The sequence below is a fragment of the Zea mays genome, chromosome 6 (genome assembly GCF_902167145.1).
Source record: "Zea mays cultivar B73 chromosome 6, Zm-B73-REFERENCE-NAM-5.0, whole genome shotgun sequence".
Classification (NCBI taxonomy): domain Eukaryota; kingdom Viridiplantae; phylum Streptophyta; class Magnoliopsida; order Poales; family Poaceae; genus Zea; species Zea mays.
Window position 1 is genome coordinate 101,265,463 of NC_050101.1, and position 19,395 is coordinate 101,284,857.

The 19,395-nt window shown below is 45.9% G+C and overlaps 2 protein-coding genes across 5 annotated transcripts; one reads left to right on the forward strand and one right to left on the reverse strand.

The window, feature by feature from the left end:
* Positions 1-9,131: 9,131 nt before the first annotated feature.
* On the reverse strand, positions 9,132-18,603 carry LOC100281753 (uncharacterized). 3 transcript variants are annotated; one of them, XM_035959591.1, is made up of 8 exons: positions 18,105-18,603; positions 11,582-11,640; positions 11,087-11,230; positions 10,853-10,968; positions 10,560-10,770; positions 10,228-10,465; positions 9,828-9,978; positions 9,132-9,707 (listed from the first exon to the last, which is right to left on the reverse strand). In XM_035959591.1, the coding sequence occupies exons 3-8, from the start codon at positions 11,154-11,156 to the stop codon at positions 9,348-9,350; spliced, it is 1,146 nt and encodes a 381-aa protein (XP_035815484.1). In that variant the 5' UTR covers positions 11,157-11,230; positions 11,582-11,640; positions 18,105-18,603; the 3' UTR covers positions 9,132-9,347. The 3 variants fall into 3 exon arrangements, with proteins under 3 accessions (XP_035815484.1, XP_035815483.1, NP_001355023.1); XM_035959590.1 differs by lacking the exon at positions 11,582-11,640 and adding an exon at positions 17,345-17,448; NM_001368094.1 differs by lacking the exon at positions 11,582-11,640 and having other exon boundaries at positions 9,136-9,707; positions 18,105-18,548.
* LOC103629641 (uncharacterized) lies at positions 13,402-17,338 on the forward strand. Of its 2 annotated transcripts, none has more exons than XM_008650727.3 (6): positions 13,402-13,829; positions 15,236-15,376; positions 15,450-15,760; positions 15,859-15,937; positions 16,099-16,688; positions 16,776-17,338. In XM_008650727.3, exons 2-5 carry the CDS (start codon positions 15,238-15,240, stop codon positions 16,683-16,685), a joined length of 1,116 nt encoding a protein of 371 aa, XP_008648949.1. In that variant the 5' UTR covers positions 13,402-13,829; positions 15,236-15,237; the 3' UTR covers positions 16,686-16,688; positions 16,776-17,338. The 2 variants fall into 2 exon arrangements, with proteins under 2 accessions (XP_008648949.1, XP_008648950.1); XM_008650728.3 differs by having other exon boundaries at positions 13,403-13,829; positions 15,453-15,760.
* Positions 18,604-19,395: the final 792 nt, after the last annotated feature.

Sequence of the window (19,395 nt, forward strand, 5' to 3'; positions counted from 1 at the left end):
GCTGCTGCAGGGGCGCGGCGGCGGCGCTCTGTGAAGCTAGTGTGTGTGCGTTGTGTGTGTGCGGCCGGGGGGCCGCGCGGGTAACGGCCGTTAGGGCCTCCACCTATTTCCGACGGCCACTACCGGGGCCGTCGGAAATAGCGTTATTTCCGTCGGCTGGCCGTGGGGCCGTCGGAAATAGAGTTATTTCCGTCGGCTGGCCGTGGGCCGGCGGAAATAGCGCTATTTCCGACGGTACCCTAAGTACCGTCGGAAATAGTGTCGGCCGTCGGAAAAACTGCGTTTTCCTGTCGCCGGGCCATCTCTTCCGAAAGGTTGGCACGGGACAGCTTGACCCAGACCGAGAAACGAAACTGTAGCAGCCAAAATTATTGTGATACTGTTCCTTACCCCAAGGTTTTGTCTCGTATGATAATTCGTGTATGTTGCAGAAACTTTTTGCATCAGGTTCCAGACCTTGGCTTCTCACGGCCCACACGAAGATATTCAGCCTTATGATTGCTTCGGGGGTAAGTTGGTGAAGATAGACTTCAAATATTTTCAGCACCTCTACGACAAAGTTGCTCAGGGGAAATCGAAGTCCAGCTTTCAAAAAGCTTCGGTACACTACGACTTCATTTTCTTCAGGGTTCGGACAAGTCTTTTCTCCTTCGTCGGCCCTCACAACGAACAAGTCCCGGAAATATCTTCCTCTCATGTTGACAAGATGATTTTCTTTGATACTTGATTTGCCGAAAACCGCATGGCTTGGTCGCCAAGGGCGATCTTCGGAGTCTTCACCACCACTATCCACATCATAACTGTCGCTGTCATCAGTATCTTCAGACAAACCTTCTAAAATCTCTTTGGTGATTTTTTCTGTATTGGTCTTCGACATTGCTACAAGAAACCCCAAATTCTTCTCTTCAGAGAGACTCAGCTTCATCTCGGCAGCAGCTTTCTTATCTTCAGACATCTTCGGAAACACTAAAAAACTGTTTTCAACGCCGAAGCTTCAAAACTTAAAAAGCTAAGCAAATCTTGGTGCGCAAGAGCTAAAAATTGAGTGAGCGAGAGCAGATGGCAAAAAAGCGTACCAAATGAGCTCACGGTATGCCCTTATTTATACGCCCAGTGCGTTGAAAATTGAAAGACCCCGCCTGTCAGTGAATGTTGCTATTCTAGCAAAGGGAAGGTGTTTTTTCGGACCTTCGGCTTAAAGCCTTCGTCCATGTCGCAATCTAAATTTATTATTTTAACAAATTAATATTGCGAGGGGCTACTGTTGGGGGCCTTCGGCTTCCGAAGGTCCTCAAAAACAGGATTTAACAGTGTTTCTAGAGTATAATGTGTGAACAGGTATCTTCGGACTCGAGTCGATATCACAGTAGGAGAAGCCCAAAATAATACGAAGGTTGATACAACGCCGAAGATGTGAGCGGGAAAGCTTCGGCGTGGTAGCAGAAAAGGAAACCGACTTAAAGATGAAAAGGCTATTCAGACCTCGGTGGATTACTATAGAATTACTACCAAATGTAAAGGGCATGAATGTAATTTTATATGGGCTGTGTCCCGTGCCTATAAATAGGTGAACAATACCCCCGTACTGTTCACGCTGACTTGGCATTTGCTTTTGCGTTACACTTGTACTTTCATCTCCTTCCAAGCCGAAGGTACATTTGTAATTTGATGTCATTTCTATTTCTTCATAATAATAATGCAAAAATAAGTTGATAATAATATATAATTGTCTATGTTATCCTTCATATTTCATATAGTTCATTCTTCATCATCATATGTTGTGTTTATGAAGGTGCGCCCTTCATAACCTTCGTCCGAAAATCATTATATCCTAAGGGAAATAATGCTTCGAAGGACGAAGGACTTTACCGTTTAACATTTTCTGTGTTGCCTTGTTCTTAACTCATAGCATTTGAGAAAAAGTCCCCAACATGTACATATTTTAGATTACTAATATGTGTGTACTACCTAACTTCCACAGGTTGGCTACTACCTGATTGTTGAAGTGATGTATCAGTGAATGGCTTGTAACCAGAAAATGTATCAACGAGTGGTTTGTTTTCACGAAATGAAAAGAGAAAGAGTTGTGTATGATTTGTCAAAATGAAAAGTGCAGGAACTGTGTGAATGTGAAACAATTGTAAATGGTTTGGTCACTGAACATGATGTACTGAACAGAACTGAACTAAGAAACCGTTGAAACAAAAAAAATGTAAAGTACTTATTAGTAACAAGCGTCATATATAGCAGATTAGCAGATCAACTGTAAATTCATCTATCATACTTGCTCCATAGTCTCATTGTTGGCCTTCTTCGGATTGTGTGGCTTCTTAGTTTCATTTTTGACATTCTTTCTCTTGTGTGACTTAGCTCGCCCAAGTCGGACAAGGGCAGACCACCGCGTTTGGTCGGCCGGTTCCCGCCCGCTGGGTTGGGGAAGACAAAGGGGAGGCAACCAAGACCTGCACTGGCTAGAAGGTGAGATGTCGCGCTTTCGTTTTTGGACGGGAGATCGCCGGCGTGGTTCTGATCCTCGCTGCCGCAGTCCTCTTGATTTGAGTGAGGGACGCCAGAGTTTTTTTTTTGAAAAGAAACAAGGCAATGAGAGGGAGGTGGGAGGGTCAATTTGAGAAATTGCAAAGGAGGGGAGATCAGCTGTTGGATTAAAGATCGATGGTTGAGATTGTATATGTGCATCATGTGCACCTCTCCTCCGTGTGCACACGGATACTTCGCCCGCGCCATGTACCACAAGAATACTACAGCTCTCTTCAAGACTTCAAAACTGCTGCATGCATGGTATGGTAGGCGCACGGCAGCATAAATACCTAGAAAATGGATAGAGTTTATGGTTTCCTTTCACCCAGGTGATGGTCATCCCAGAAGAAGTTCCAGTTCCAGGCCAAAAGCCCAAGAACATGCGTGTGTCTGACCCGGCAGAGTGGGCTTTACCATGTATGCCGGGTCCAGCATGCGAGTGATATATAAGGAGAGAAGAGAGTTGAGAGGCAGGCGGCGAGAACACTGCCGTGCTTGTGGCTGCCGCCGGCGCGCCCCGTGGTCGTGGCCAGGACAGCCTCGCAGCTCGCAGCGCCGGCCTTGCGTTGTATCATGATGCTACTTCCCAGCCTGCTTCTGCCAGCTGCCTGCCCAGACCCAAGGCCTGCGCCTGCGCCTGCGCGCGTGTCGGCCGCCGGCGACACACCAGCAGCCGCCGGCCTGCCTCTGCGCTGGCCTGACTTCACTGCACCTCTCCATCGTCGATCGGGGGCGGGAGCAGGCCCGGACCGGCCAACAGAAACTTTGATCACAAGACACACAGCACTTCCAGTTATTGGTTCATGCTCTCTACAACTCTAATCCATCGAGGCAACGGACATCTATATATACTAGTTAGTTGCCCGTGCGTTGCGACGGTACACGAACACCGTTGATAAAAGCATTAATAGTAATTAATCTTGGATCATTTCATGAAATGTGCTCTCCCGACAGAAGGAAAAGGTGAAAGACCCATTCATTTTTATTCACCAATTAGAACAAAGTAGAAGCAACTAAACACCATATATGATCATATATCAAACCCATATATTGTCTAATAGCTACACCTGTGATCAACAAGATGTTATTAATCAATTACGAGACTTCATATGGATACGTGATGTGTCAATACTAATACGCCATTTTTTCTAAAAACAATGATAACCAACGTCGCCGTACGGGGGAGGTGAGGCTGGGGTTGGACCTGAGCACGATCTGCTCGAGCGAGGACGACGACGTGAACAGCGCGGGCGATAGCTCGACGGGGGCCTGGGCGGCACCGAAAACAGCCGAAGATGGAGAGCGTCCAGAGGTGTGGCAGGCCCCGCAACGAGGCGGGGTCGAGCCTAACCCCGGGCCTGCAGGGCGGGGTGGCGACGTCGGGGCCCAGGTGGAGGCGGGTGGCGCGGAGCACGCACGCGTCGTCGGGCGCGAGCTCGCACTACAGGCTCGGCCATGGCGTGTCAGTGCAGGGCCACGGGTGGAGCTGCGGCCACGCCGGGTCGCCGAGGAGGTCTGCCATCACCCGGAAGATGGCCGTCAGCTCCGCCCCTGCCAGCTTCAGCGCCGGCGCGTCCCCTCCGGAGATTGCGGGTGACGGGAATTGCAGCTGGGAGGGTGAGGAGGGCGCGATGGAGAGCGGAGCAGAGGGGTAGTATGCCGGGGGTGTGGGGGGAGAGGGGCAGAACCGTGCACCGTGAACGTCTACACGTGAACGTCTACACTGTAGTCTTAAGTAGTAGTAAAGAGATATGATCCTTTAAGGCTACCTCTAGCAGTAGCAGTCGACCAGGAAAGAAAGAATCAAAGTACATACCTCGGTTGCCTGGTACTGACAATTCTGGATCCGAGTGTATTCAACATTTAGTTTGAGCATAAACTACAACGTCGGGGTACATCTTAATCCGTTAACAAGTTGTTAGCACTCTATCAGCACAAACATTTTCCGTACTTAATTGAAATTTTATGGATGTAATAAATTGTGACTTGGTTCTCAAAAAAATATTCCAGTCATAATATGGGCATAGATATAAAGTTCTATTGATCAAGAAAAACAGCATATACACGAGAACGAGATCAAATGTGCGTTTGACATGATTCCACGCTATTTAAAATCATGTATCCTTACAATGCCTCTACCTAAATACAAGACTAACCACAGTTAAAAAATGCAATCCCTATACTACAAATTGAAGGCATACGTAATATTTCACGCTTCTAGCTAAAAAAATCATGAGCCGTTCTCCAGGTACTTCAACCCGTTCTGCACTCTTGGGGCCACATCATCCTTCGACCGTAGCGGAGTGGAGGCAACGTTCTTGAGTACTGCAGCATACAGGTCGAATTCGGCCTTGTACTTGCGGCAGCTAGCCTCGATCCACTTCTCCGCGAGGCTTGTGGAGACGCTATCTTGGCTGTCCCTCTCGTGCTCTTCAACCGCAGGCCTTATCTCGTCATACATGGCATCGATTTCAGAAACGGCCTGGTTCTTCACTTCCTGCAAGATCAGATGGATCATTACATGGTGCATGCGTCTTAAACTTCAGATTGTTCGCCACGACTACACTATTTCAAGAGAAGGGAGTTCTGATCATAGTCATAGCAGACCATTACCTCACAGTACAGTATTTCTTCGCACGCCACAGACGATGTAAGCCGGTCGCAGATATCTGGGATGTCCAGCTGTTTGTGCACAATGCATTTCGGCTTCCTGCCACGGCGTTTCGGCGCAGGCTTCACAGGGACCAACGCTGAATGGTTGTTGTTGTTCTGAGATCCAGTTTGGTTCGCTGCTGTCGGCCATGCTGTGCGGCCGGAAGCTGTCGTAGGAGGTGTTGCGTGTGGCCTGCGTGGAGTTCTGCAAATATTGTAGTATTAATTTATCGGCTACACATTAAATAACTAAAATGTAGCACTTTAATTAGACTCGAAATCCATATCCAAATTGCATAGTCTGTCTAAATTCACATACAGATAATGAAAATTGTGAGAGGTAATTACCTTTTTCCAATCCTCCATCCTCCTACTCACTATATCCTTGCATCGGCCCTTCCCTTTCAGGTCGCTCTCGATCAAACTACTCTCAAGCTGCTACAGAATCGGATAGATAACTGCTGCAATGGAAGAATGCTTATGAGAATTCCAGTCCAAAGCAGATTGATGCAGGGGTTACAACACGCCCATATAGGCAAGAGACTACCATAGAATTCCCTAAGGCTTGCCCGCCTTTCATATGTCGACACTAAGCTATCTCCATCAGCATAAACCTGCGAAAACAAAACATAACAGATTTTAATGCATGAAACCCAGTCTCCTGTACAGAAAAATATATATAAGAGGTCCAGATTTCAGAACCACATACTGCAATTTTACCTTGCAATAATCAGTTTATCCCGTTGGAGTTCTTATATGTTTTAGTAGTTCTTCTATAGGAGAAAAAACTGGAATACCTAGGAACAGATGTACGAAACAACACGCAATAAAATCAAGAAACGTGCACTAATCAGTAATTAGAAGCTCCCCTCCAAAATCTGGTTATGCGTGTTATTTTAGAGCAACCAACACTACATGCCTCTTATAGTGAAATATGAGTTTCTGTCCATCAGTGGTTTAAGTTATAGGAAAACAAGCACATGGCACACTGAACACACTGGCGTCAAGCATGCCATTTCAATACCTTGTTTTAAGTACAATATGAGTTTCTGTCCATCAATGTTTTCAGTATTGAAATCAAGTAAATACATTAATCTGAGAGAAAAGACACAATAACGAGATTTAGTACTGTTCACCATCAACAAAAGTAGGATGTTGTCAATATAAGAAATGCCATTAGAGCCCCCCACAATAGCAGTCCTTTGATATTAGACGTTAATACTATAACCAAAAAATGTAAATGCAATAATAAAATTAGAGCACAAATATCTATCGAGTTCCAAGTTTTGTGCATCAAGGTTTCTTATATCAATGAAGACATCTTGTGAATTTAGTGTCACCTAGTGTCCATGGAAGTGCAGATATAAGAAGAGGAATATGAAGATTAGGGCATTAAGCCATAGCATTCCTGTAGACAAAGCAGAAACCACATTGACTTTAGTTGCTGAAACAATCCAGGACTGGAAATGAAACTGTAAGAGGACTGTTAAGGACTGCTAACTTAAGGGCTTTGCTTGAGTGATTCCCTGCCTACGTAGGTTCATTTTTGGTTTTGGGTTGGTAGTTTACCTACCCTAGATCAGAGTCAAAACACAGATGATATCAAGGCAAAACAAGAGAACCAACAACTGACCAATGAATATGCAGGAATGGGAGATGCGCGTATGGACAGGTATGGGATTAGCACCTGGTGGCTGAAGCAAACGCGCCAAGGATGCGCTTGACGGCAGCGTGGAGGCGAGGGAGCTGGTCACCATGCACGTCAGCACAGCTCCGGAGGTTACGATCCCTTCGAAGCCGACCGTCTCATCGTCAGTGGGGAGCTCCTCTTCGTCGAGGCCAGCTGCTCGTAGGTGTCCCGCGGCAGCGCCGCCAGGAGCTCGTCCAGCAGCACGAAGTCCGCCGCCTCCGCGCCGTCGCCCAGTGGCATCGCCTCCACCACCAGATCTCTCCGCGGAGGCCGGGCGAGATGGGTGAGACAGAAGCCTAATCGGATCGGGCGGGTGCCTGGTTTTGCCCGCTGCTGCGCTTCGGAGCGGGCTGCTTCCATCGCACGTGGGAGGGTGCGCGGTTGTGTGGCTAGCGCGAGATCCGCGGGGGGCGAGATCCGCGGCGGGGCGGCGGGGGAAGAGTGGGGGCAGGCGGGGGTAGGGCGGGGGCTGGCGCGAGATCCGCTAGGGCGAGATTCGGGGCGGCGGGGAAGGTATGCGCGTGCGTGGGAGAGAACAGAGAACGGCAGAACCGTGCGCCAATCTGTTGTGTGGACGTCTACACTATAAACTTAAGTAGTAGTAGAGACTAGTAAAGTCGCGCGCGTGTACTATAACAACCTTAGGACAAGCAGAGCACCTTTATTTATTTGATAATAATTTCTAATATATAGAAATAAATATGGATATTATTATTCTTCTAATTGGATAGACATTGACAGAATGAAATTAGTACCGAGGTGTCCTAGACAACGATTGGAGCTCGAGCTCGAGCACAGACAGAGTGCACACACCTGGATAGTAGACTTGAAGGTCCTTTACCGTTGTGGTCGCCTTCACATTCTTGGAATTGATGTCCTTCATCGCGGATGCTGGTTCCGACTTTGACACTGAGTAACGCCACCTGGGAGCCGGCGAACTCGCCGCAGCTGGCGGCGGGCACCAACGGAGACAGTCTGAGGAGGCCCATGGATGAGAACACGGTAGGGCGAGCGTCGGCAGGTCAATGTCGTTGCCTTCCTTCTGTCCTTCACCACGGGCCATATTGCTTTGTCGCAGCGTAGACAAGGGGACCTTTTTTTCTTTCTTTCTTTGTAGCAGAGAAAGCGATGCTCGGGTTCCAGAATACTCCAGGACTGAGTCGCACATTCAGCCGATGACAGCTACGACAAAGGAAACACGAAACGTTTTCTGCCGTTGAAATGTGATCGTGCGTTCTGAAAAAAAGAAGACGACGTGGACACATATGGTGTAAGTTTTGTGTCCACCTTTAATATATAGAAATGAGTTGGAGAAGATTGAGATGAATTAAAAGTAATTTTGACTTGTCCCACCCACTCACTTCTAAGTCACATGAATTGATATTAAAACGAATATGTTAGAAGACACATGAATTAAGATTAAAACGAACATGTTTAGTTCATGACGTTCACATGTGGGCAAAGAAATCCTGGCCCCGAGACATAAGCCGACAACCAAACTCTCGTACCCCAAACTGACACCGTGACACGCGGACACCCCATCCAGATCAGATGGTGATTATTTAATCGGCGACGCGATCATTCATCCAATCGGGCCGTCTCGATCCAAGAGCAGGCCGCCATCACCAAACCAAACCCGTCCCAGTTCCGGTCGGCGACTGCAGGCTGCAGCCGGCAGTTTTGCGTTTGGCGCAGGAGTTCACGAGCGGGACGGCCACTCCTGACCTGACCCCTCCCAAATCCCAACACCTCGTGGCCTTCCGCCTTCGCCGCCCGTCTCCGCTTCCCCCGCGGGGCGGGAGCCGAGAGTGCACGCTCGCGTCCCCCCACCCCCTCACCCCTTCAGATCTCCCCGGCCGCTGGCTCGGTTGGACCTGGTTGTCGCGCCCAGGCCAAGCTTGGTTGTGTCCCCGGCGACGGCTAGCCGGATGTGGCGGAGGCGACGGAGCGAGTGGAGGAGCCTGCAACCGGCGACGAGGCAGGGGCCATTGGCGAGTAGCAGGCGAGATGGTGGTGGTGGTGGCAGGCCGAGGCAGAGCGCGAGAGCGAGTGAGTGTGCGAGGATGCTGCGGCGACGGCAGCGGCGAGGGACGCGAGGAGCACAAGGATGCATTGTAACGCGTCATCGGGGATCTGAGCGCGTGAAAAGGCGAGGATGAAGGGTCCGAAGGTTTGTTTCGTGGAGCTTGTGGAAGTCTCCAGACTGATGGTCAGCACTTGGTTTTTTGGCTGCTGCGCTTTGCCGTTGATGTAGTATCCAACGGATGATAAATTAGAAGCTGACGTGGATAGTCTTTGAAGCGCCGTTTCCTACCGCGATTGTAATATAGAAATACGCACACAGATCACATAAAACCAGCAAAAAGAATTCTCCCCGGCCTATGCTACGTACACTTTCCGCTCCTCCAGCTACACGGTCACAGGCTCACAGCCCACTTCTTGTCGGCGAATTAACGGCGATCGTCAGTCAGTCGCGCTCCGATATCTCGGTGAAGGTGATGGAGGTGCGCGTCGTCTCCTCAGACGACAGCGGGGACGACCGCGCCATGATCGAGGTCAGCAGCGTGGACGACGTGGCCCTGCTCCGCAGCTTCAGGTCTCCGAAATCCCTGATCACGTCGGGCTTGCTGATCGTCTCCGTGTCCACGTCCGCCTCGCCTCTCAGCATGGCCACCACCGCAGACATGCCCGGCCGGCGTTTCGTGCCGTCTTGGGTGCAGAGGAGCCCGATCTTCAGAAACCTGCAGGCTTCGTCAACGTCCAGGTCGTCGCCAAGGGAGCTGTCTATGATCTTCTCCAGATTCCCGCGACCATAGTATCTCCATGTCTGCAAAGTGTGTAGAGATGCCTTTGTTCAGAAATGCAGTTTGAATTAGCAAGCAACCACTTTCATGGCAAGTGTTTTCTGTCTTGTCTGTACTAGTACTTAGTAGAATCCCGTATATACCTTCTCAAGGAGAATCTGGTCATCATAGGGCAATTTCGTATCAGTGTTGCATCTTCCGCTCACAATTTCGATAAGCAGAACGCCATAGCTGTAGACATCTGCCTTCCGTGTAACATGTCCTCGAATTGCATATTCAGGAGCCAAGTAACCTCTGCAGGCAAAACTACAGTGTGAGTGAGGTACCACGCAAACCATGTCTGAATGATCAAATACTAGCTTGGTTTCATTCTTTCCATTGCACTCCCTGGTTAGATATTTAGGTCAAAAGAACCTCTTCAAGTAACTATCACTGGGCAATTGTAGCTGCCAATGCCTCTCACAACTAAGTTTGAAGGACCACAACAAGCAGTAAAAAACATACATCACAGTAGATGTAACAATAATAATAACTTCCACTTACAGGGTCCCTGCGACTCTTGTGCTAACATGTGATACATCCGGAGGTAGAAGCTTTGCCAGACCAAAATCAGATATTTTTGGCGTCATATCCTTATCAAGAAGTATATTGCTCGCCTTGATGTCACGGTGAACAATGTGAGGGCTGACACTGCCATGGAGGAAAGCTAATCCTTGGGCAACACCGATGCAGATATTTACCCGAGTTCTCCAGTTGAACTGGATGTTGCTGTGTCGCGAATCTATAGAATGGACAAGAATGTACAGGATGTAAATACCTTGCTAAAAGGATAGTACTCCAGAAAACAATATTGAGAATTCAGCAAAGAGAACAACCTAGAAGGGTATGTGCAAGACTATTATTTTCAAGATAATTGTAGACAAGGATCCTGTGGTTTCCTTCTACACAGCAGCCATAGAGTTTGACAAGATTCTCATGTGTTACATCAGAGATTGCAAGAAGCTCATTAAGAAACTCCTTTGCCCCTTGTCTAGAATGTAAAGACAGAACCTTCACGGCAATAAGTGTCCCATCCTTGAGTGTTCCCTGAAGTTGTAAGTTAGAAAGGTTTCAAACACCACTAGTGCATTCTGGTCCTTCATCAAATTGAAAATGGCTGTGCTACTACCTTGTAGACAGGTCCATAGCCGCCCTCACCAATCTTATTGCCTTGGTCAAAATTTGATGTGGCTCTAACCAGTTCCCTGTAGCTGAATCTTGTTATATTCTCAGAACCAGTGAAATCTGCAGAAATAAGTCTTCGTATCAAGGAAGGCAGATTGATTCATTGAAAGTTGAAAAGAAGCATATGACTTTTGAAATAGTGGTCTTTTTACATAACTGTAGGCATAAGGGATCTTACAATTGTCAGATGGATCGTCTTGTTGTTGTGGCCCCCTTTTTCTCTTGAAAAGGTGAGAAAAACAACTCATTGCTAATGTGTCTCAAACTATCGCTGCCCACTGTTGTGCAGTATATCATTTAACTGAGATGGCAGTTCAGTATCCTGAAACATGAATAGAGGCTCTGCTTATGAAAGAAGTAGCAGTATACACAATACTAATCAACTTGCATCAATAAAAAATGGGAAAAACTTGTGCTTAGCAAAAATGGAAACCTAAGGAAAAAGCCAGAAACTGAATGCCACTAATCACTAGAACGTGTATATCCTTCTCAAAAAACATACAGAAGTCAGAAAATGTATATAGGCAAAAAATTACTTCCCTACAATTGCAGTAGCAGGAAAGGATACCTATGTAAACAGTATATTGTATGTTTGTAATTAAAAAAAAACTTAATTAAAAACATATTTGGGTGAGTGGGTGGGGGGGGGGGGGGGGGGGGGCAGAATTGTAACCTGTCCAATAACAGCATTATAGTTCTCAGAATAAATGCAACCCAAGAGCCACAAAGATGCTGTTGCAAAAATAAAATCCCTTGAGTTCCATGCGGTTGCATAAATTATGTCCACGCCTACTGTTTTTCCTATGCATACAAATATTATAATCCCACCTACTAGATTCACAAATTCCATTGACCCCATAGGTTTTTTTTGACCAAGGAGTCTACATTATTCGAAGTAACAGGAGCAGGAAAACCACTGATACACAAAGCAGTGGTTTCATCACATACATCCTAGTGTTGCTTCACAAAAGGAACTCACACATCAGCAATGGCTAGATCACTGAACCTTATCGATGACCATTAATTGGAGATGTTGGTATTCCACTTGTAACTACCAATTCAAGTGATAATAATTCAATGCAGTGGTTCCATCACTCGTATCCTATCATTAGATTAGATAGTACCAATTCAGGTCTCAATAATTCAAAGACCTTTTTTTTTTGCAAGGAGTTGACCACATAATTCAAATGCACTTCAAGTGTGAACAGAGCAGGAGCAGAAAACCACTAACGCACAAAGCAGTGGTTTTCATCACCCGTATCCTATTCCTATGTCCATTCACAAAAACAAACTAGCACCGCAGGCCGCAGCACAGGCTACATCATCCCACCTAATTGATGACCATTGATAATACGATCAAACACGGTAGGCTAGGCCCACTACAGCCTTAGTCCAGTTCAAAATATCTCCTATAATTATTAGATAGACATCAACATCTGACTGCTTTCCTAACACAACCAAACACACTTTGGAGAAAAGGGGGAAGAAAAATACTCCGTAGACTTCTTTCGAGTTTCGATAAACAACGAAGTTACGAAGAAGACAACCCACCAAAGAAATGCTTCATCAGATGTTCATGTGTGCAGCCTGTACGTCATTGCTTATCTAATAACTGATGGTTGTGAAATGTGAAGTACTATAAGGCCTTGTTCGTTTACGTCCGATTGCACCCGGAATTTTTCCAGCTAAGGGCCCGTTCGGTTAGACTGGATTGGTCCATTCCGGGCCTGGTTCCAGGTGGAAAAAAATGACTCGGATTGAAATTGGGCCGCTTGTCTGAATACCGTTCGTTTGGGCCTGAATCAAAAAATGAGAAGGATCCGGTTTGGAGTTTTTCTGAACACAGTGGCCTGGTAGGAATCCGGGTGTGCTGCCCTCCGGATCCAATCTCGGAGGAACGAGCACTGGGCGACGCTGGCGACGAACGAGGCGAGAAGACGCCGCCGCCAAGTGACGGCGTGGCGGCGCGAAGTGACGGCTTGGCGACACAGCGCAGCGACGACGACAACTCTCCCCGTTGCCTTCTCACCGGTAACCACTGCCCTCTCTTCCCAAACGCACCTGCGCTGCCGCGTCCTTCGCCTTCCACTGCATCTGCATCTTCTCCACTGCATCTGCATCTGAGGTCAGGCTACACACGCGGCGGCTGGCCGTTCAGGGCACACGCCGCTGCCGCCGCCGTTGAGGAACTCTTGTCAGTGGCGACCTCCCACACATCGAAACCCGTGTTCGCCAGGACGCCCTCGCGGGCGATCCTTGCATCCTGGAATGGCCCCGCGCATTTTGCCTTCGCAGATCCAGTGCGCAGATGCAGTGCGGTTCCTTGCACGCGCGCGCAGATCCCTCGCACAGATGCAGTGCGGTTCCTCGCCCGCTGTTCGCCGACCGGTCCCTCGCGCGCGCGCAGATGGTGCTGGAGATGGCAAATTGCAACAGATGGCCGGTCCCTCGCACGCGGATGGTGCACTCCAGATCACTGGTTCTTGGATTAGACATAACTTCACACCAAATTGCAACAGGGTATGCGAGGGCAAGGCAGGAAAAGAAATCCTTAGGAGCACCTGAATAAAAATCCTCTCGTGTTTTCCACTTCGAATGCCCCTTTTTCCATTGAGGTGGGATATGAAAGTATAAAGACCATTCCACCCTACAATATAACTACCACTCCCTCCAGTTCCACAATCCGTGTCAATTTGGACAAAGCTCAGGGTAAACTTTTAAAACTCATTTCATGTTTCTACAATATAACTACTTGAGTATTTGTTAGATATTTTCCTTTCATGTATGTGCTATACTGATCTGATGTTAAATGTATTTTACAGCTACTTATTTGAGTTGTTACATGTAGATCCCTACAACACCAATTATAGTTGGGGAAGGTGAACCTCCTCCCTCTTGGGATCCGGTACCAACTCCAAAAGGTATTAAATTATTTATACGTATATATGGTTTACTTTAGTCCTTGTTACTTGTACTTTTGAAGCGATACATGATTTGCTTTAATTCTATTTTATTATTTAACTTCTACCTGACAATACATCTATATTATTTAGTTCTACAATGAGCATCTCATTGCGGGATCGTATTAGAAAGAGGAGGGAAGAAGAAGATGATGACATGATGATATTTATTTTCCCCGCCTTATATCTGATGGGTTCTACTAGAGGTGGGGGACAAAAGAAAAAACGCCATACCTCAAATGAGACAGGCGAGGTTAAGGTTCGTCGACTCCTCGAGGGACATGTCAAGAACTGTCAAGTTACATTTCGGATGGAACCACACATCTTCAGAGAGCTTGCAACTTATCTTAGAAGGAGAAGGATCATTGTTGATACAAGGATCACGGTCGAGGAGAAGTTGGGGTTCTTCTTATACATGCTAAGTCGCAACGCCTCATATCAGGATCTCCAAGTGTATTTTGGGCACAGTAATGACACCTTCCATCATCACATCAACCACTTCTTCAATAAGGTCATTCCTGTCCTATCTCGTTGCTTCATTCAGCCTCCTGATCCTAATCAAGTGCATCAAAAAATCCAAGATAATCCTAGATTCTATCCATTCTTCAAGAATTGTCTTGGTGCCATTGATGGAACTCACATTCCTATTTCCATATCTCCCGAGAAACATTCTCCTTTTCGAAATCGGAAAGGAACACTAAGCATAAATGTGATGGTGGCATGTGATTTCGATCTCAATATCACTTTTGTTTCTAGTGGATGGGAGGGATCCGCCACAGATTCTAGAGTGCTAAGATCAGCTATGAGCAAGGGTTTCCAGGTACCTCCAGAAAAATTCTATCTAGTTGATGGAGGGTACGCAAATACTCCATCTTTTCTTGCTCCATACCGAGGAGCTCGGTACCACTTGAAGGAATTTGGGGCTGGACATCGAAGACCACAGAACCCGAAGGAGCTCTTCAACCATCGCCACGCACTTCTGAGGAACCATGTGGAAAGGGCTTTGGGGGTGCTTAAAAAGCGCTTCCCCATTCTCAAAGTTGCCACGTTCCACACACTGGAAAACCAAGTAAAGATACCTATAGCTGCTGCCATCTTCCACAATCTAATCCGATCACTTCATGGTGATGAGGATTGGTTAGATCATCAGCCGGATAATATTGATCCATCAAACTTTGTTGCTCTACCAAGTGGTGATCAAATGAGTGACCCAGGCACTACACAAGGCAATGCTTTAAGAGATACCATCGCCCAAGAAATGTGGGCTCAATACCAACAACATCTAAATTAGTATTTTCGTGGTTGAATAAGTTATAATAATTTAATTAGTAGTATTGTAAAATGTAATAAGTTTTTTCTTTAAAAAGCTATGGTTGGAAAAGGCTCCCCAAGGTTCAACATAGGCGGTTCCCCAAAGTTGCGTAGGTTCATTCCTACAACAAGTGCTACTAAAAAGAAGACTTCTCCTAAATGCAGTGGGGCAAAAAAGAGTGGAAGTTCTCCAAGAGGTATTGTGTTCAATGTTTCTTCATGCTTTCTTGTAAGTTTTGTATTACTGATGTGTGACCATTATTTATGTAGCAGTGAAACAAAGAGCGGATTGGAATCCAGGCCTTGAGAGGTCTCTTGTTGACATTCTCCATGAATTTAAAGAAAGTGGATATAGAGGTGACAATGGTTGGAACTCCGAAGGGTGGAATAGAATGGTCAAGGAGTTTCATGTGAGGAACAAGTATGTCTCCTTTACAAAGTCTCAAATTCAGGATAAAGAAGGTCAGCTGAAGAGAGACTACAAGATGCTCAAAGCAGCAAAGCAACAGAGTGGGTCCACCTGGAATGAGAAAAGGAATATGGTTGAAGGACCACCAGCTTTGTGGGAGAATCTCATGGTGGTAAGTTGATTTCTTGAAATTCAATTATCAAATTAGTTATGTAGGATAACCTTATAATGATAATCTCGTATTTGATCAATGTTTTTTTAATTGTGCAGACATTTCCTAAAATCAAGAAGTTTAACAACAACAAGGCAACCTTCCCGCTCTTTGATGCTTTGGGAGAGCTTTATGATGGTAAGTTTCCAAACATCATACTGAAATATATAATATAGTTTAACTTCTGAATTTCAGTATGATCCTTCTGAATGTCCCATTCAAAATGTCCCATTCTTTCCACTCGTGCTCTGGGTAGAGACATATTTTTGCTAAGTTTATATTTCTTTGTTATTGTGTAGGACACTTGGCTGAAGGGACTTGGAATTGCACTTCTCTTGAGGCACTGCAAGAGGAAGAACCGAATGAGCAACTTCAGGATGCAGAAGATGGACCACAAGGCTTTGATCTGAATGTTGTTCATGATGTAGATGATGAAGTTGATGATGCACTCACGGAAAGGAATGAAGATATGCTTCAAGGAAGGGCTAATACTCTGTCACGAGATGAAGAAAGTGGACAGCGAAGACCTGCTGCGTCAAGAAACAAGCAAGAAAAGGAACCAAAGAAGCCTAGAAAGACTGATAACATAGAAAATATGATGAACAAATACCTAGAAATGAGGAGCAAGCAAGTAGAAGATGAAGCTGCAAGAGAAAAGGAAGCAAGAGAAAAGGAGACAAGAGAAAAGGAGGCAACTCAAAGTGAAGATTTCTCCATCAAAAGGTGCATATCAGTTCTGAACATAATGGAAGAAGTGACCAAACTGGAGAAGGCAAAAGCATATTCAGTCTTCACCAAGAGCAAAGAGAATAGAGAGACTTTCATATGTGCATGTGAAGCGGATCAAGAATCAGCTTTGATTTGGCTAAGAAATGAGATGGCTTAGTAGGTATGATATTTGTGTCTTTACCTTCCACTCAACCATATTCACTTGGGCTTTTATCTTTCAATCTAATTGTTCCATTTGTTTGGACAGGTTTGGGTGATCAATTGGTGATGCTTAGCACATCTGGAGGTTTCTTATTTTGAACTGACATGCTTAGTTCTAAAGTGATGTTTCTTCTTAGCACATCTGTTCTATCTTTTAGCTGTTGAAGATGACAGTCTATCAAGATTGTTCTTTGCGTTTGTTGGCAAGACTATAATTTGTCTATCAAGACTATAACTTTGATATCTAGCAGCTTTGAATTGCTGTTCTTAGCAGCTTTGTTATGTCTTAGCAACTTTGTTATGTGTATTGTCAAGTATTGGAAAGACAACTTCGTATGTGTGACCATTGTTGTTACTGCATTTGCTTATGTAGCTGATTCTTATGTTACTGTTTCTTTTGGCAAGTATGCGTGAACAATTGGAGGTCTTTTTATTATTACTGTATGTATCTTTGTATGTATGTACACCATTGTTTCTTAGTTGTTAATATGTGTATGTATGTGCAAGTGCATTGGAAACAAAGCTGAGCAGTTATCCTGACCAAAACTGGACAGCAGCTGGCCGAAACTGGGACTGGGCAGCAGCTATGCTGGCCGAAACTGAGCAGCAACAAACCTGTCAAAACGAACAGCCTTCACTGTAGCACCAGTTTTTATTCCAGATCTAGATTTTTTTCTGACCAATGTTGAGTGAAACATCCGGATTCACTTTATTTGGCCCTGGAATAAAAACATGTCTGTCTTCGATCAGAAACAAACGAACGGGGCCTAATCAAAGTTTATATAAATTAGAGAAACAATCCGGCTAGGAATCGTTCCAACCCACCAATCCGGCACAAACGAAAAGGCCTAAATAATACTCCGTGCTAGCAACGGATTACGGCCCAATGGTACAGAATAGTGACGAATAGAAATACTAGTAGTACTGTATAGATGCGCTGGCATCCAATCCAATTGATTGTTGAGCAATTAATGCATGATTGGCTTCAATCTGCACATTTGTACTGACGTGATGATTTATCGGAAGTCGGGACCCGACAATTATGTATGTGTTACCGACATCGGATCAGATTTTCAGAACTAAAATCTCTTTTACTAGGTGTTCTACCCAGAGACTATTAGTAGGCAATCTAGCGACTGGTCCTGAGTCAGGCCAGCCGGCGTTGATCGATCGAAGACACAAAAGCAGTGTTTGAATAGCCTACTACTCGCGTGCGGCGTGCCCAGCAAGGGAACGCCACGCCAGACCAGACACAGAAGCAAGGATTTGCGCAACGCAAGTACGCAACAGCACAAGAAGCAACACAAAAAAAAGGAAAGAAAAGGCGAGAGGATCTTTCCCTACGAAAGAAACTCAACGAGACGGCGAGACTCACCTGAAGCGCGGCAGTTCAGTCTTGTTCAATCTTGGTGACCCTGATAGGGCAGCCTGGGCGGGCAGTTCAGTCCCGCTGTGGCACAAAACCGCGGAAATAGCCCGCCGCACCAAGTAGCCCCCGCTTGCCGGAAGCTGTCGGCTCCGGCTCCGGCGCCGCCGCTCTGACTCGGGCGGGGAAGAGGGGATCGAGTTAAAGGTGACAGTTTTTTTTTTCCTTCCTTGGGCTTGGAAGTTTCGCCGGCTTCTGCACTGCGAAACGGGTGGGACTGTGGGAGAGGAGGAGAGGAGAGGAAAGGGAAGGCAAAGGCATGTACTTGTATAGTACTACGAACGTGGCGGGCGGGCGCAGTCAAGCCGTTGACTCGGCGAGCGAGCGGGGCCGGTACCGGTAGGCAGACCCGCCGGCCGCCGGGGCCGGGACGCGTCACCGCGGGGTACAATGGAATGCTCCGGTTTGGTGAGTTGGACAGACCTTGGAGACGACTTGAGATTGACCTCATCAAGGAGTAGTTGAGTTGATGTTTGGACGATCCGGATGGGCTTAGCAGATGACGGCACTGTCGATCAATCGGTCTGGACGAAATGTGCCGCGTTGGAGTTGGAGAGGGCACGGTCGATACAGACTGACGCGTTGGGCCACGACCATCGAGCACGCTCGGTGCTAACAATTTGGAGCTAACGTGTTTAATGAGACAGTCAGACAGACAACTAAAATAGCTTGTTATCTCACTATAAATATTAAGGAGTTGATGTACTAGAGCTAATAGTTAGCGGCTATAATTTAGGGTACTAAATTTACATAACTATTGGATATGCTTTAAGAGTGTGTTTGAATGCATTAGAGATAATAGTTAGTTGGCTACAAAATTGCTAGTAGAATTAGCTAACTAACAAATATCTAGATAACTATTAGCTAATTTGCTAAAAATAACTAATCGTTAAACCATTAGGTAGACTGTTTGTATGCATACAAGTAATTTTAGCAGCTAAATATTAGCTTCAGTACATTCAAACACCTCCTGATTATTAGCTCTAGTGCATTCAAACACCCAAATGTCATGTTTATTTTCTTTCATGATTATATAATCTATCTTATGGATTATATAAGCATCTCATAATCTATTTATGGATTATTATAATCTAGGTATCTAAATTATGTTGTTTGTTTGTCTGTCTCTTAAGTTATTTAAGCTAGATTATATAATCTATAGGTAAACAAACGGCCAAACAGGGTTAGACCCTATTGCTGATTAATTTTCTTCTGTTTTATTAAAATTTGCTGTTGTAAA

Coding starts and splice junctions, on each gene's coding strand:
- LOC103629641 (XM_008650727.3), top strand. CDS start 15,238: ATGGTTGGAAAAGGCTCCCCAAGGTTCAACATAGGCGGTTCCCCAAAG. Junction 15,761..15,858: donor TGTGGGAGAATCTCATGGTG/GTAAGTTGATTT, acceptor TTAATTGTGCAG/ACATTTCCTAAAATCAAGAA. Junction 15,938..16,098: donor TTTGGGAGAGCTTTATGATG/GTAAGTTTCCAA, acceptor GTTATTGTGTAG/GACACTTGGCTGAAGGGACT.
- LOC100281753 (XM_035959591.1), bottom strand. CDS start 11,156: ATGAGTTGTTTTTCTCACCTTTTCAAGAGAAAAAGGGGGCCACAACAA. Junction 10,466..10,559: donor TCTTGCACATACCCTTCTAG/GTTGTTCTCTTT, acceptor TCCATTCTATAG/ATTCGCGACACAGCAACATC. Junction 9,708..9,827: donor ACCAGATTCTCCTTGAGAAG/GTATATACGGGA, acceptor CACACTTTGCAG/ACATGGAGATACTATGGTCG.